This window comes from Dendrobates tinctorius, unplaced genomic scaffold, assembly GCF_039654945.1.
Source record: "Dendrobates tinctorius isolate UK_male_01 unplaced genomic scaffold, ASM3965494v1 ptg000014l, whole genome shotgun sequence".
Taxonomy (NCBI): domain Eukaryota; kingdom Metazoa; phylum Chordata; class Amphibia; order Anura; family Dendrobatidae; genus Dendrobates; species Dendrobates tinctorius.
Window position 1 is genome coordinate 14,604,102 of NW_027361682.1, and position 17,758 is coordinate 14,621,859.

Below are 17,758 nucleotides of genomic sequence, written 5' to 3' on the forward strand. Positions count from 1 at the left end.
CAAAAACCAGCGTTTCATGAATTTCTTTTGGGGGGTGCGTTTACACCGTTCCGCGTGCGGTAAAATTGATAAAGTGGTTTTATTCTTCGGGTCAGTACGGTTACAGCGATACCTCATTTAGGTCGTTTTTTTATGTTTTGTCGGTTTTTTGCAATGAAAACAATTTTATATAAAAAATAATTATTTTTGTATCGCTTTATTCTGCGAGCTATAACTTTATTTTTTTGCGGATGATGCTGTATGGCAGCTCGTTTTTTGCGGGACAAGATGACGTTTTCAGCGGTACCATGGATATTTATATGCATCTTTTTGATCGCGCGTTATTACACTTTTTGTTCGGTGGTATGATAATAAATCATTATTTTTTGCTTCGTTTTTTATTTTTATTTTTTAAGGGGTTCGCTAAAGCGGTTAACTAATGGGACAGTTTTATAGGGCAGGTCATTACGGACACGGCGATACCAAATATGTGTACTTTTATTGTTTTTGGTTTTTTTTATTTTGAAAAAATGGATTTATTGGGGAATATTTTTTTTTTTTTTTACTAATTTATTTAGCGATTTTTTTTTAATTATTTTTAACACTTTTTTTTTTTTTTTTTTTTTTACTTTATTACCTTGTCCCAGGTGGGACATCACTGTCCTGTGACAGATCGCTGATCTGTCACATCACAGATCGCTGTGACAGATCAGCGATCTGACACAGGCACTGCTGCAGACTTCCTCATGCCTGCGCTTTGCAGGCACTGAGGAAGCCAGCTTCCTCAGGCCCCCGTCGCCATCTTGGATTCGGGGGCCTGGAGGAAAGGAGTCCCCCGCAGCAGCGCTGCACATTGCGCTGCCGTGGGGGGCTCAGGGAAGCACGGAGGGAGCCCCCTCCCTGCCGATGCTTCCCTTTAACCCCCGGTACACCGCGATCGCGTTTGATCGCGGTGTGCAAGGGGTTAACGTGTCGGGGGCGGTCCGTGACCGCCCCTGACACATTGTGCCGGGTGTCAGCTATGATAATTAGCTGACACTCGGCCGCGATCAGCGGCGCTCACCACGTGGGCGCCGCTGATCGCTGGGACGTAATATTCCGTCCATGGTAATTAGGTCCATGGTCACATGGACGGAATATTACGTCAATTGTAGGTAAGGGGTTAAGAAGTGGTTGTCCTAGTAGAGGACAAACCCCTTTAACAAATTACAATGTTTTGAATAGTTCATGAACTTTGTCAGAAATCATTTATGGAGTCTGATCATGGACAAAACTTCTATTTATGGAACATTGAAACAATTTTTTTTTATTTTTTTAAATATAATTTGTCCACAATTGGTATAATGAATAATAATAAGTGAATTTTTCTCGTTTCTTCATTCTTCGTATACCGGTATTGTTCGGTCCTAAAACAGATCTCGTCATTGAAATGATCGGGTCTTCAAAGGCTTTAAATGAACATGGGTCGGCCAAACAAGATCTGTAAGAAACACAGAAGATGAAATGATGCTTGACTGTATATGGCCAAGTAATAACATTTTTTTTAGTTTATGAATTGTTAGATGCATGATTTTTTTTTTTTAAACTGAAATTTTTTAATGTATTTTTTTTTTTGCTTAAATTTCTTGTATTTTATAAATCTGAAATTCTTGTTTTTTAAGCTTAAAAGTGAACAAATATAGGAGATTAATACAAATAAAGGTGCCCTTGCACCTCCGAGATCTGTCTCTCAATTGGCCAATGGCTATCTTTCCGACTCCCCATTTTCCTCTAGGGCACAGGGAGTAAGCCGCTGTTGGACAATCATGGCAACGGCTTACCTAGCGGGAAAAAAAAAAAGGTCTTTTTTATAAATAATAACACAATTCTTATCTCCCCCAACATGATATGTTCAGTGGGAGCTGGTCAGCATTAATGGGAGGTATGGGGGACCCTTAATCTGTTGTCTGCCAGATGGGTTTTGGGGAGTTTAAACAAGAGGAGATGTATATTTTTAGTCTATCACAATTAAATAAAAAAAAAAAACTAAAGTAGATGAGACTTTAAGGCTGGGTTTACACTGTTGTTTTGAAAAAAAAAAAAAAAAAAAAAATTGAAATGTGTGTACTTCTTATTGGGAGATCACCAACTGAAAATGATGTTAAAATATGCAAAGAAAATTGCTGTGTATGAACCCAGCCTATATAGGAAAGGATGTTTTAAGGGGTTGTCCACTACAAGGATAGTGAAGACTAGAATAGATCATCAATGACAGGTCGGTGGGGGTCAAGCACCCGGCACCCCCCCAGGTCCAAATGTACACAGTATAAAAAGCTGGAATAGCACAGCGCCATACACTGTGTAGTGGCCTTTCTCGGTACTTCAGCTCAGCTGCTATTGAAGTGAATGTGATCTAAGCTGCAGTACCAAAAATGGCCACTACACAGTGAATGGAGCTGTAGCGTTTTAGCTCTGGACACCGGCTGCCGTGTTGGACACCCACTGATCAGATATTGAAGACCTCTCCTGGACAACCCCTTTAATTCTTGAAATGAAATATAAAACATTGCCTTTTGAATCCATGTGTCCGTAATGATGCCAATATACATCAGTTACCACATGTAGTAGCCGGGGGTTAACATATGGACTTTTCAGCAGGTAGTCTATTGTTAGATGAGAGTAACGTGAAGCTATGGTAATGCATCTACTGAAGAACAGCATGCTGGGGGTTACTCTTTCGAGACATTACATTACCTCCCCATCAGTTTTCGGAAACCTACACCGTGGTCTGGTTTAAACTCGAAAACATATGTCCTTTAACCAGACAAACAGGTTTAGAAAAACAGAGAAGATTCAGCCCATCAAAACCCCATTAACAACATAGTATTCAGCATAACTGGACACCCTAAATATTATTTATTAAGACTCGCTGTATCAAACAGTTAAAGTTAATACCACCCACTAAGATATTTCATCCCTAAATTACAGTTTGTCAAATCTTTAACAAGACCTCAAAATCAGTAATTATATATTATTTTGCTTTAGAAAATAGTGCAGATGAGGCCCAAAAATGCATTGAAATGTGTATTTGATATAATGATGAGGTGCCACCTGCTGGCCAACTACTCCAATGCAGCTCCCAATTTTTTTTAATTTACATTTTTGACTGACCCCCATAGTACTGTCCTGTAGCGTCATTACCAGTTACGTTAGTAGCTCTCCATAGCCCGTTTTGTTTTATGTAGGTTGTTATGTCATGTTCTGCAAAAACTAAGGCCCCAAACCCAGCTACCCAATGTGTAGAGTGACATCCTGCCTCCATGAAGACTCCTCCTTGGTTCGGGGACTCACCGGAGTCCTGGATTATATAGAGAGGGGCGTCGTACATCTTCAGGAACTGTTCTGGTGTAAGCAAATTTTTACATTGCAGGAGATGCAAGATGGAGGCCTGAGGGACGATCAGCTCCAGGACCTTTTCAAACATGGAGTCTGGGATATTTTTGGAGCCCTGAAAATGTTAATTTAAAAAATAAATAATTGGTTACCCCAATGGTTATTAAAGATCTGGAATAGTAAGACTGAGGGATGCGTAAAAGGGTTGTCCAGGCTTGAGATAAAGTCTGCAGTCACTAAGAGACTGTAGACTTGGGAATCCTCACTGCGTGCACTGTGCATGTTGTCAGGATTCACTGGCATTGGGAGTGGCCAGGTGTGTGACTGCATACATGTGGTCACATGCCAACTTGACTTGAGCAGCTTTGCTCAATGCAAGTGAATTGAGTAAGGTCTGACATGTCTAGTTGGAATGTGTCACATTACTGCACGCTCCTGGAGAATCCTGGCAGCATGCACAGTGTTCGGTGCAAGGATTGAGACCTAAACATGGACATTCCCTTTAAGCAAATATTCCAATGGGATTTTTTTGCTTAAGTGGTTTTTTTTTTTTTATTTGTTCTTTGATTCATTTTGGATTATATTTGCAGCTAGTTTTGACTTGTTCACTCCACCTTTTCCTCCCACAGACCTTAGGGTATTTTGTGAGGTGCTTCCCGATCTTGAGCATCTTGGTCAGACACTCACTGATGATCCCCTCTGTGGCCTCATCCCCGAACTTCTCTCCCAAATAATGACCAGGAACATTCAACACTTTGTAGCTCCACTGGCTGAACAGGCGGCTGGGGATGTTATGAGACATCACTACAATTTTAGGGTCTAAAACAAGTGCCCTGGTGGGAAAAAAAAAAAAAAAAAAGACATTTACAGTATGAATTGCATGTTGATCCCCAAGGGATTTTATCTTAAGAGGTAGCTGTAGATGGGACAATTTCCCACTGGCACTTGTATGACTCTTTGAATTTTTCAGCAATACTGACAATCAGAAGTAATTAAAGAAATCCTTATCTGGAAAGTCCCATCAAATGTACATTTTAAGAGGACGTTTCACTAAATTAAAAGTTGCCAGTTTTTACTCTTAATTTATCTCTGCTACTCCCCTGAGTGTTCTGCTGTTTTCTTTTTTAAAATTTGTCTTACAGTTCCAGAGATATGAGCCGTCTCGTTTGGTGCAATCAAGATAATCATGATGAGCAGCCTAAAGACACGCCCCAGAGGATCCTTGAAGCCTCGCCTCCTTTGCTTTAAAGGTTCTCTTTAAAGCAACAAATAAAATGCAGATTTTAAGCTGGTTTCACACTTGCGTTTTTTGCGCTGTATTTTAGCGCTAAAAAACGCATGCGCTTTTTTTCCCTATATTTTGCATGGGATGTGCTTATGTGCGCATACACATGGGTTTGTATGCGTTTTTAAGCGCATGCGTTTTTTTGTGGTGTGCGCTCGGGCGCTCAAAATGCATCCTGTTACATTTTTTGGGCGTCCGACTTGCCTCAAAAAAACGCATGCGCGCGCAATGCGTTTTTTTACAGCAAGACACCCATTGTAAGTCTATGGGTGCGAATACGTGCGCATTGGCATGCTCATGTATGCGTTTTTTTGTTGACCATTGGTTAGACAATGGAAATTAGGGGTTTGGGTTAGAGTTAGGGTTAGTTAAGGAGGGTTAGGGTTTGGGTTAGTAGGGTTTGGTTAAGGGTTTGGGTTAGTAGGGTTTGGTTAAGGGTTAGGGTGCGTATGGTTTGGTTAAGGGTTAGGGTTAGTATGGTTTGGTTAAGGGTTAGTAAAGTCATGGTTTGGGTTAGTGTTAATCCTAACCCTATCTTGATTTTTTTGGTGAGGCCAACTAAAGTTGTAAAAAAACGCAAACGCGATAAAAACGCACTAAAAACGCATACAAACGCTGCGTTTTTTTCATGCATGCGCATAAAAATGCTTGAAAAAAACGCAGCATTTGTGTGCGTTTTTTCCATGCGCTTTTTTTGCGGGAAAAACGCGCTGCAAAAAAAAGCAAGTGTGAAAGTAGCCTTAGGTGTCACCATAACAGAAAAAAAAATGGTGATATAAGTCAATCACATTATGTAGATTAGCAAATGTTGTAAAAAATTATTCTTTAGAGTTTCTTAACATGAATGATCACAATAATACTTAAGGTAGCAAATAAAAGACTATTCCCAGGAAGAAAAAAAAACAAGGCCTCATATAAGCGTGTCACCCTAAAAAAAAAAAAAAAGTGATTAATTTAAAAAGAAAAAATACATTAAAGGCCAAGGGGTGGTCCAGAATTCCATAAAAATGACAACTTTATTCTGGAAACAGTGCCAGGCTGCTTATGGATCGCAGCTCCGCTCCATTGAAATGAATGTGGCTGAGCTGCAGTACCATACACCACCTGTGGACAGGTGTGGTGCGGTTTCTGGAAGAAAGGAGAAATGTTTTTCTAATACTGGACATCTCCTTTAAAAGGTATTTTAAGAAGCTTTGGCGAGGGATCTGATGAAACTTTCTTGACTTTTTATTAAAATGATGTAAAGTTTGGTTACTACCATCAACCCACAATCCAGATTTCCCACATCGCAGTCCATTACTGACCTGTCTCCTTGTTTCTTCATTTGTTGAAGATCCCGGATGACACAGTAGAGGACATCTCCACTAGACTGAAAGAAAAGGTGTCGCTTGTTAGGAGTATTTCTCAAAATTCAAGATGTCATATGGAACATAGTAACAGTTTGAACTGGGCCTCATGTTATGGTGCCGGCTTTGCTAACAGAAAAAAGGGCTTGGTGTTAATTTTTCCCTTTCCATGACCCTCGAGCCAATTCCCCATCCCTTTAATGCACAGTTTTGCTCCCAATTTCAAAGAGCATGGGTCAACCAGGGCTGAACTCTGGTCCAGCAGCTGGCGAGCCTGGGTAAGTCAATCCTGTATCATTGTATATATGGAGCGAGCTCAAGTGTTTACAGGTTCAATATGTAAAAAAATAAAAATAACAAACGTTCACATCACCCCCTATATTCCCCAAAACATTAAAAAATACAAAAATTGACATATTTGGAATCCACAAACTAATATTTTAATATTCCATACAGTGAGCACCAAAACAGGAATAAAATCGAAATTTTTTTTTTTTTTTGGTTCATTTTGGAACTGCAAAAAAAATTACATAAAAAGACCTTGGAAAGTCATATGGACATCAAAATAAAATATAAAACTACAGCTAATATTGCAAAAAAAAAAACAACAAAAAAAACAAACAAAAACAAACCTCATACATCTCCACTGACAGAAAAATAAAAAAATTATTGCTCTTGGAAGGTGAGAAGGAAAAATCTAAATAGGGTTCTCTGGGACTCAATCTCCCAAAGGCTTGTATGGACCTGAGAGCCGTCTCTGTCCTGGGCTCCTCAGAAGAGATTCCTCTTTTCTGGTTAAGAACTCCCATGATTGAGGTAAAGTCTTACCTCCAGACAGTGGAGGGTGTAGGCGGGATACAAGAGCAGCAGGCCGGTGACGTTCTCGCCCTGATGATACCGCTGAAATCGCTGCTCCCAGTATTCTATGATACAAGATACGAGTTTTGTGTCAGACACCAACATCAGCAAGGAATGGTCAACATCAAAAAACTAGCGATGTCCTTGTCTCTCAACTGTCGTGCCGATAGCGTAGTTCTTTTGGACTCCCAGTGGTTACATAACATTGACCTTAATGGGTTATTCCGGCTCCGCTCAGCTCCAGCAATGTCACATCCACCAATAACTGCCAGGTAATGTGCATGTCTCCTATCCTAACGGCTAGGACGCGTGCTTGATGCCCACTGTTCACGCACATGTTCCAGCAGGTATCAGTGGATATAACGTTACCGGCCTCGATAAGAAAGTGAGTGGAGCCGGAATATCTCTTTAAGGTCCCTCACGCCATGTCTAGGTCTTCTCCAATGGCAGAAGTCAAAGAACAGGACATGTCGGATAGATAGGCCCACAGACCCCTTGGCCTATTCTGCTGAATGTGCATGCGTATGGTGGATCCAAGAGGAATTATAAGGGCTCAGTCAGTACCAATCTGGGCACATTTAGACCACCAATCTTTAGTATTTGACCACATGGTACTTAGGTGGGACTCGATTCTACCCAAAAGTAGAGTTTAGCCATTGGCTTGTTATATCCATGTGGAGCTGACCTTTGGGTAGGCTTGGGTAGGGGTATTCCCATCTCCAAGGTCCGGTCATCTTTCCGGCGTCCATGCTCCTGGAGGCCACCGCAACATGGCGGTGGCCAGCAAGGGAAGTGCGGAGGCCTCCGGGCTGCGAAGAAATGCCGGCGGACCCGCCGCCCCTGCAGCGGAGCACAGCCCGCTGCCACCACCGCACCGCAGAACCCACCTGCCCCAGCACAGCTGCCCCCACCTGCCCCAGCACAGCTGCCCCAGCACAGCTGCCCCTGCCTCAGCACAGCTGCCCCTGCCCCAGCACAGCTGCCCCTGCCCCAGCACAGCTGCCACCGCACGAGCCTGGACCACTGAATGACCCCTGTGACTACTTCTCCACCTGTGCCGGATCCCTTCCCAGGTATGCTGAATTCGGACTGTAAGACGGACCCCCATTTGACACATTTTTTTTCCCTATTTTCCAACTGAAAATTGGGGTGCGTCTTATAGTCCGAAAAATACGGTAATCAGGAGAACTACACTACATTTCTAATAGAGCTGTAGGTTCTTGATTCTCGCACTGGCTGCGAACCAAAATACTATCCCCTTTGCCTGCCCAAAAATAATTACAGATACACAGTTTGCTGTAATTGACCATATTTACCTCCAAGGTCTCTCTTATCAGCCAGATTTGGGGAAATCTTAGACACAAATATCAGCCGGTGCAGAAGGGATTTCTACATAAAATATAATTATTATAATCATATGCAAAAAAGTAAAAGATTTTTATTCCAATAATCAATACCTCACATGAAATTCAATACCTCACATGAAATTAAGCATCTTTGTAATATATCTGCTTATTTCTCCTCCAGGACTGATCATTCACTCTCAATTCATGGGTATATTCTATATTCCGTGAAGACAGATTTTCCCATTATTTGAGATAGGAGATGACAATTGGTGCTTGTAAAATTCTATGGAGGGGAGGAGCTAGAGGCCGCAGAGACATTCTGCTGAAACAACAGTTGCAGGTCTCCATAGAACATTATGAGGACCAACTGTCATCTCCTTTCTCAGTAATGGGGAGATCTGTATTCACGGAGGTCAGATTTTATCCATGAATTAAGAATTTTGGGAGTGAAAGATCAGTTCAGGAGGAGAAACAAGCAGATTTCTGATAAGATACATTACACAGTTTCTTATTTTCACATGTAATATTGATTTATGAAAACAAAATAAAATGACGGTTACTCATTAACCCATGGGATCCTAGTCAGTGAGTAAATCCCAGAAACAAACCATGTACTGAGTATTTAGCTTTAGGGTTTAGTGTAAGACATCATTATGTATTTAGTGCCCGATGGTGTCATCATGGGGACAATGAGCTGCCAAAGTATACGTGTAGAAAGTGCCATCATGGGTACACCGGTAGAAAAAAAACCCCAACAACCTACAAATTACAAGGAAAGTAAAACAAACCCCAAACTATTCTTTAATTATATAAACAGTAAAAAGATTAAAATTGATGGTGTCGGCCCTTTAAACAACAATGAGGGTGAAATCATAGAGAGCGATGTGGGAAAAGCAAATGTTTTAAATACTTTTTTCTCAACAGTGTTCACACAGGAAAAGGATTTGCCAGGAGAAATGCAGAGTGATAATGTAAACTCCCCATTAAGTATTACCTGCCTAACCCAGGAAGAAGTGCAGAACCGCCTTAGTAAGATTAAAATTGACAAATCACCAGGCCCTGATGGCATTCACCCTCGGGTATTAAGGGAGTAATGTGATAGACAAGCCTCTATTCCTTATATTTAAAGACTCTATAGAACTATGGTCTGTTCCTTTTGATTGGCGGCAAGCAAATGTGGTACCAATATTCAAAAAAGGGGTGTAAAAGGGAACCTGGAAGCTATAGGCCGGTAAGCTTAACATCTGTTGGGGGTAAAATTTTTGAAGGGTTTCTAAGGGATACCATTATGGAATATCTCATTGTTAATAAATGTTTAACTCCATATCAACATGGATTTATGAAGGATCGCTCCTGTCAAACTAACCTGATCAGCTTCTATGAGAATGTAAGCTCTCAAATGGACCAAGGAGAATCATTGGATGTCATTTATCTCGACTTCTCTAAAGCATTTGACACTGTCCCACATAAAAGATTGGTAAGTAAGATGAGAAAGCTTGGGCTAGGGGAAAATGTGTGTAGATGGGTAGGTAGCTGGCTTAGTGATAGAAAACAAAGAGTGGTTATTAATGGTGCATACTCAGATTGGGCCAGGGTTACTAGTGGGGTACCACAGAGTTCTGTATTGGGCCCCCTACTATTTAATATATTTATTAATTATCTAGTGGATGGCTTACACAGTAAAATATCAATATTTGCAGATGATACAAAACTATGTAAGGTAGTTAACACAAACGAGGACAGTTTGCAACTACAGACAGATTTGAGTAAATTGGAGAATTGGGCTGAAAAATGGCAAATGAGGTTTAACACAGATAAGTGTAAGGTTATGCACATGGGAAGGAGAAACAGATGCTACAATTGCTTACTAAATGGGAAACTGCTGGGGAAATCAGACATGGAAAAAGACTTAGGCATCTTAGTCAATAAGAAGCTAAATTGGAGTGCCCAGTGTCAGGCAGCTGCCACCAAAGCAAATAGGGTCATGGGATGCATTAGAAGAGGTCTGGGGACACGAGATGAAAACATAATTCTCCCTCTGTACAAATCACTTGTCAGACCACACTTGGAGTAGTGTGTGCAATTTTGGACGCTGGTGCTCAAAAAAGACATTACTGAACTTGAAAGGGTTCAAAGGCGGGCTACTAAAATGATAAATGGAGTTGGTTCACTACAATACCCAGAAAGGTTATCAAAATTAGGTCTATTCACTCTAGAAAAGAGAAGACTTAGGGGAGACTTAATATATATGTACAAGTATATCAGAGGGCAATACAGAGATCTCTCCAATGAACTGTTTGTACCAAGGACTGTGACAAGAACAAGGGGGCATTCTCCTCGTTTGGAGGAAAGACAATTTCTGCACCAGCATAGAAGAGGGTTCTTCACGGTAAGAGCAGTGAGGCTCTGGAATTCTCTTCCTGAGGAAGTGGTGATGGCCAACTCACTGAATGAATTTAAGAAAGGAATGGATGCTTTGCTTGTGAGTAACAGTATAGAAGGTTACGAATAACAATTATTATTAATATTATAGGTAGATGGTTGACCCAGCTTAGGGGAAGGAATTTTTTTCCCTGTGGAGAAAATTGGCTTCTACTCTGTGGGTTTTTTGCCTTCCCCAGGATCAACAATGCAGAACAGCTGCACTAAAAATAGGCTGAACTAGATGGACATAAGGTCTTCCTTCAGCCTTCAAAACTATATTACTATGTTAGGACCCCAACTTTATTGACTTTTAGGGGGTTGAATACATTCGCAATTCACTATAGTTTATTTCATTTCCGTGGAAGAATTTTGAAGACAAACACATTGTCTGAGAAAAGAGCTGTCTTGCACCACGTGCCCATACTAGAAAGCGCCTGTCTTCATCCTGTTCATATGTTCAGGTTTTAAATACATTAGATAGGGACTGCTTCAATACGGGTTACCTTGACGAGGTGGAGCAGCTTGGCATACATTTTTTTGCAAAAAAAGTGTCGACTAAATACCCTGTATTTGTTATTACCTTTTACCAGCACTTGCTGACTACTGTCATATATCTTACTGCAAGGTATTTCTGCACATTTGTCATTCTGTGCTCTTTGTTTGTGACATTGTCTGAGAAGTTGCATAACATAATATATATAAAAAAAATTATAATAATGAAAACTAAAAAATGCAGTTACACAATGGCAATTCCTATAGTCACCACCAGATGGCACAATCAAATTGCATAGACCTTATACATGCACAGAATGGAAATTAGGGAAAAAAAAAAATAAAAAATAATTAAAGTGTCCTGATGTTTAGCCTCTGCACCAATACCCCAACATACCACTGTACAAAAGTGATCAGAAGTCTAACCAGATCATCCCGGGCGTTCAAGACCATCCGCTTGTTGAGCAGCTGATGAAAGTAACTTGTTTCTAATTTTTCTGGAGTTGGCTCTGGCTTCCATGACAGCACTCTGGCCTTCCTGTCCTCCATTGTCAAATGCTGGTTTAAAAAAAGAATAATAATAATTAAAAAAAATAATAATTTTAAAATATATATATATATATATATATATATATATATATATATATATATATATATATATATATATATATATATATATATTTATTTTTTTTTTTTTTTTTTTTTAATTTTATTTTTTTTTCTTAGAGCTAAAAAAAATTTTTTTAGACAAATCTATTTTTGAATCAATAATCAGTTAAATAAAAAAGTTAAAATACAAAAAATATAAAAATGTAATATTTAAATTGATATAAAAATGTAGTAGTAAAAATAAAAGTTAAACTGAAATAAAAATGTAAAAAAAAGCTTACCGTGCTTTAAAAGTAAAAGGTGGATGTGAGGTCCATGTTTCAGAGTGAAGTGAAATTTGCCACCAGCTTAATTATTTACGTTTGTGGTATCTCAGCAACCGGAGGACCGACCTCCTGCTCGGATTTACGGCTCCTTTGTATGGTTTGTTAGCATTTTCTGTTGCCTCCCAGCCGGACCGCTGTTGCCGAGTAACTCATGAATAGTCTGTGATTACCCGCGTTCCTGTGGAGTTGGCTTGATTTTTGCATTTGTCAATATAAAAAAAATTTCTTCATAAAAAAAATAAATAAAAATCAAATAAAAGTTAGTATTAAAAATTGATTTTCTGCTATGGCTGCTGCAGTGCCTGAGTGTGTGGATCCTGACAGACCAAAGCACCGACCCTTTAGAACCTAAGTAGGTGGAACATGACAGACCTGAGTCAGGAGTCAGGCCCCGATAGGTGGAGAATAACAGACGAAAGTTAGGATCCATGCACCACCGCCCCTTCAGGCGCCAAGCGGGTGGGGTATGACAGACGAAAGTTAGGAGTCATGCACTGCCCTTTCGGGTCTTAAAGGGGTTGTCCACTACGCATTATATACACGTGCTTCTCACGAAATTAGAATATCATCAAAACAATAAGTGAAAGTCTTAGTTACTCACCGGTTAACGGTGTTTTTCGGAGTCCATGACAGCACCACCTGAGAGAGGGGATCCGCCCTTCAGGAACAGGAAACCTACAGATACAAAAGGGCGGCACCTCTCCCACGCATCAGTTGGATTACAGAGCACAAGAGGACCACAATGGTTAATGGCAAAATTTATATACAGTACTTTTACACAACTATTCCTTACCAGTGTACATACAAGAGGAAGAAGTGCACACCCAAATTTAAACTAAAGGGAGGGAATATACGGGTGCTGTCATGGACTCCGAAAAACACCGTTAACCGGTGAGTAACTAAGACTTTATCGGTCGTCCATGACAGCACCACCTGAGAGAATTACAGAGAGTAAAACTATTTAGGGAGGGACTACAGCCTGCAGTACCCTTATACCAAAAGAGAGGTCTGTGGAAGCACCCAAGTCTAGCCTATAATGATTATAAAAGGTGCTCGGAGAGGACCAAGTAGCCGCCTTACATATCTGGTCAATGGAGACTTCTGATCTCTCGGCCCACGAGGACGCCATGGCTCTGGTGGAATGCGCCCTCACTTTTGCAGGTGCCGGTCTGCCCTTTGAGGTGTATGCAATTGAAATAGCCTCTCTAATCCACCTAGCTAGTGTATTTTTTGACACTCTACAGCCTTTCCTGGGACCTTGATGGGAGATAAATAGGGCATTCTCTTTTTTCCAGGGGTCAGTAACCGCTAGATATTCTTTAAGGCATTCTCTAACATCTAAGGTGTGTAATTTCTCTTCCTTCTCATTAGCTGGATTAGGGAGGAAGGATGGAAGGACTATTTCCTGTGTTCTATGAAAGCTAGAAACTACCTTCGGTAAGTACGCCGGGTCAGGTCTGAGTATTACCCTATCGTCCTTAAACTGTAAATAAGGAGGACGCCTAGATAATGCCTGGATGTCACTTACTCTACGAGCTGAGGTTAGAGCTACCAGGAAGGCTACCTTGAGGGACAGGTTTTTTATAGAAGCTGATGAGATGGGTTCGAATGGAGCTTCTGTCATGGCTGTAAGGACTAGGTTCAGGTCCCATGGCATGAATCTATCCTTCACCACTGGCCTGGATCTACCTGCTGCCTTGATGAATCTACTGATCCAGTAATTACCCGCGATGTTGCAGCTAAAGAGGGCCCCCAAGGCTGAAACTTGTACTTTGAGGGTACTAGTGGAGAGCCCCATTTCTAGACCTTTCTGAAGAAATTCTATGATTTGATTTATAGGAGCCGAACCCCCAGCGACTACTCTAGAGTTCTTTAGGAATCTCTTCCAAATTCTGACATAGATCTTGGTAGTAGTGATCTTTCTACTTTTAAGTAGAGTGTCAACCAGGTCTGGGGAGAAGCCTTTATCTTTCAGCAGTGCCCGTTCAAACTCCACGCCGTCAGATGTAGGCCAGCCACCTGAGGATGAAAGACTGGGCCCTGGGATAGGAGATCCGGGATCTCCGGCAGGACCCAAGGATCGGACACTGACATGGTCCTGAGGCATGAGAACCAAGCCCTCCTGGGCCAAAACGGAGCGATCACTATAACTTTCGCTCTGTCTCTCCTGATTTTCCTCACCACTAGAGGTAATAGCGATAGGGGAGGGAAGGCATAGGATAGCCCGAAATCCCACTTTATCAGCAAGGAGTCTACCGCCAGGGGGTCTTCTCTGGGATTTAGTGAGCAAAACTGTCTTACTTTCCTGTTTTCTTTGGTGGCGAAGAGATCTATCTCTGGCAGTCCCCACTTCTGTACAATCAGGTCGAAGATAGAGTTTTTTAGGGACCATTCTCCTTGCCTTAAGAGATTGCGGCTCAGGAAATCTGCCGTGGTGTTTTCTTTCCCCTTTATATGTAGAGCTGTTAATGATCGGAAATGCTGCTCTGCTAGCTGGAACAGCCGTTCTGCTACATTCATCAGGGATTTGGAACGGGTCCCGCCTTGGTGGTTGATATACGCTACGGTGACCAGATTGTCGGAGAACACTCGCACATGATGGCCCTGTAGATACACAAGCAGTTCTTTAGCCGCCAGCTCTACTGCTGTCAATTCTTTCAAGTTGGATGACATCTCTATCGGATGATGCTCCCATAGGCCTTGGACCAGAATTTCCCCCATATGAGCCCCCCAACCGGAAGGGCTAGCATCCGTGGTGATTATGCGGGATATGTCATATTCCCAGGGAACCCCTCTGGATAAATTATTCTCATCTAACCACCATTCTAGGGACTCCCTTGTGTTTCGGGACAAGGTTAGCTGGCCCTCTAAGTAACCCCCAAGCATTTTTTGATGCCTTAAGACCTCGCCCTGTAGAGTTCTTGAATGAAACTGGGCCCACTGGACCGCCGGGATACAGGAGGAAAGTGAACCTAGAAGGGACATGGCTTTCCTGAGGGACATGGTCGGGTTATTGGAAGCGTTCAGGACCTGATAGTGTAGGCGAACCAGCTTCTCTGGGGGCAGACGGCATTCCTGTTTTACGGAATCTAGGATGAGGCCCAAGAATTGTTGGATTCTCATTGGCTGTAACCGAGATTTTTTAATGTTAAGCAGCCATCCTAACCGTTCTAGGGCAGACCTTGCCCTTTGTAGCTGTTGCAAACAATGGTTAGCCGTTTTCCCTACAATCAAGAAGTCATCTAAGTAGGGAACTACTAAAATGTCTAATTCACGTAGATGGGCCATAACTTCCGCTACTACTTTAGTAAACACACGGGGAGCGACTGCCACCCCAAAGGGAAGGGCCGCATACTGGAAATGTTGAACTGACCCATCTAACTGCACTGCCACTCTGAGAAAACTTTGATGATCTGCATGAATGGGTATATGGTAGTAGGCATCTTTCAAATCTAACATCACCATGAAGCAGTTTTGAAACAGTAATTTTATTGTTGAATTAATTGTTTACATCTTAAATGGGCGTGTGACCAGGAATTCATTGAGGGATTTAAGATTTATTATGGTCCTAAAGGAACTGTCTGGCTTGCGGACCAGGAACAAAGGGGAGTAGAAACCTTTCCCCCTTTCTTCCTCTGGAACTTTAGTTAGGACCTTTTTATGGCAAAGATCCCGAACTTCAGCTTCCAGGGCAGACTGTTCTGAAGAGGATGACCTAAGAGGAGTGACCTTAAAACGATCTTGGGGAACCCGGGAGAATTCTAGTCGTAGGCCCGCAGCTACCACCCCCAGTATCCAGTTGCTATTAGAGATTAATGTCCAGGCCGGGTAGAAGGCAGCTAGTCTCCCCCCTACCGGAGCAACTAGTCATTGGGGCGGCTTTTTAGTGTCCCGTGCTGGACCTTCCTGGCGCCCCCCTCCTCCAAACATGAATCCAGTACCTCTCCTTCTTTTGTCATCCCATCTGCCCTGATCCCTGGACGGCCTCCTACGGAAATATCCTTTCCTGGTAAAGGGGCGTCTAAAAGAGGGGTTCGGCAGACTGGGGAACTTCTTTTTATCGTCCCCGGCCTTCTCTAAAAGTTCATCCAGGACGGGCCCAAACAGGTATTCGCCCTCACAAGGAATGGAACAGAGTCGAGATCTGGCCTGGATGTCTCCTGGCCAGCATTTTAACCAGAGAGCCCTTCGAGCTGCGTTGGATAAACCTGCGGTTCTAGCCGCCATCCTCGCAGAATCTGCTGACGCATCAGCCAGAAAAGTAGCAGCACTTTGGATAACTGGTAAAGCTTTTCGAATGTATGCTCTTGAGGTTCCATCCTTCAATTGGGAATCCAGCTGATCCAGCCAGACCATCAAGAATCTGGCCGTACATGTGGCCGCTACCGCTGGTCTCAAGGCACCCGCTGACATCTCCCATGTTCCCTTCAGAAAAGAATCCGCTTTTTTATCTAGCGGGTCTTTTAAGGAGGCCATGTCATCGAAAGGTATGGAGGACTTTTTGGAGGCTTTGGCCACTGCCGCGTCCAGCTTAGGGGCCTTGTCCCATTTGGTTACCACTGGGTCATCAAACGGGTACCTTCGTTTGAAGGCGGGTGGCAAAGAACCTCTTTTTTCTGGCTTTTTCCATTCTCTATCTATTAGGTTCTGGACTTTATCATTCAGCGGAAAGGATCTGCGCTTTCTGGGATCTAGGCCTCCGAACATCACGTCCTGTGCCGAAAGTTCCGGTTTTGTGTCTGCTGCCCCCATGGTGGACCTTACTGCTTTAACTAACTTATCCATCTGGTCTAAGGGAAAGCAGAAACGGCTCGAGTCTTCCTCTGAAGATGATGAAGTGGAGGCCGAGGAATCTGAGGAGATATCGATTCCAGGTGCGGCCGAAGACTCTGAACCCGAGAGGTTAACATCTCTTCCCTTAGAGGAGTCTTTTTTAGATAGGGCCTTCATTTCTGTCCTGATTATCTCCCTCAGGCTTGTGGTGAAGTCTGGTGTTTCTTCCGCCACCTGTATGGACGGGGAAGAGTGTAAGGGCCTGTCAATCTACCCCTAGGGTACCGTCCCCATCCAACCCCTACCGTTTGTCGCACGCAAGGCTGACACAACTTTTTAGGGTGGCCGTCTGGCAAAGGACAATTACAGAGGGCACATTCCCTGTGCTTCTGCTTCCCCGTAGCTTTCCTTGCCTGCGAAAGAACGAAATAAAACACTGCATCAGGGTACATTCACGGAGATCTCTTACCCATGCAGACGAGGCAGGTACCGGGTCACGGAGGGAGGCAGGAGGGTCCTTTAGCCTGGAGGAACTTCTGTGGCTTTGTTCGCCCGTCCGTTTCTTCTTCTGCTGGCCACTCGCATGTAAATTCGCTGTGGCCTGTTTCTCTGGGCGCTGCTCTGTGGGGGCTTCTGTCGAATCCATTGCTGGGCCTTCAGAAGCACCCCAGCAGCGTCACCTCCTGCTTTTAAAGCCTCCCACAGTGTCCGGGTTAGCAGGGCTCTGGCGCGGCACCTCCCCCCGGGTCCTCCCCCCCCGCGACTCCCCCCCCCCCCCCACATGCTCCGTCCCCCCCGGGGCCGCGGGCCGCCCCAGACCGCCGAGCACCGGCGGCGCATCCCGGAAAGCCGGCCGGCACCCGACTTCCAGTTTCGGCGATCCCGGCCCCGCCCCTTCCGCTGCGTCACTTCCGCCGCGCGATCAAGGCCGCGGGAGCGCGCGGAAAG

The 17,758-nt window shown here is 43.1% G+C and overlaps 1 protein-coding gene across 3 annotated transcripts; it reads right to left on the bottom strand.

The window, feature by feature from the left end:
* Positions 1-687: 687 nt before the first annotated feature.
* LOC141071817 (testis-expressed protein 47-like) lies at positions 688-12,137 on the bottom strand. 3 transcript variants are annotated; one of them, XM_073559654.1, is made up of 9 exons: positions 11,993-12,134; positions 11,529-11,660; positions 8,157-8,229; positions 6,811-6,905; positions 5,941-6,005; positions 3,983-4,184; positions 3,310-3,466; positions 2,713-2,772; positions 688-1,459 (listed from the first exon to the last, which is right to left on the bottom strand). In XM_073559654.1, exons 2-8 carry the CDS (start codon positions 11,649-11,651, stop codon positions 2,735-2,737), a joined length of 753 nt encoding a protein of 250 aa, XP_073415755.1. In that variant the 5' UTR covers positions 11,652-11,660; positions 11,993-12,134; the 3' UTR covers positions 688-1,459; positions 2,713-2,734. The 3 variants fall into 3 exon arrangements, with proteins under 3 accessions (XP_073415755.1, XP_073415753.1, XP_073415754.1); XM_073559652.1 differs by lacking the exon at positions 2,713-2,772 and having other exon boundaries at positions 3,251-3,466; positions 11,993-12,137; XM_073559653.1 differs by lacking the exon at positions 2,713-2,772 and having other exon boundaries at positions 11,993-12,135.
* Between the last annotated feature and the right edge of the window lie 5,621 nt (positions 12,138-17,758).

Bases quoted from the DNA above. Each gene is read 5' to 3' on its own strand.
- LOC141071817 (XM_073559652.1), bottom strand. From the start codon at position 11,651: ATGGAGGACAGGAAGGCCAGAGTGCTGTCATGGAAGCCAGAGCCAACT. The intron at 6,906-8,156 runs GTAAATATGGTC...CTTGTATCATAG, and splicing joins TGATAAGAGAGACCTTGGAG to AATACTGGGAGCAGCGATTT. The intron at 1,460-3,250 runs GTAGCTGGGTTT...TGTTTCTTACAG, and splicing joins GATGTCACTCTACACATTGG to ATCTTGTTTGGCCGACCCAT.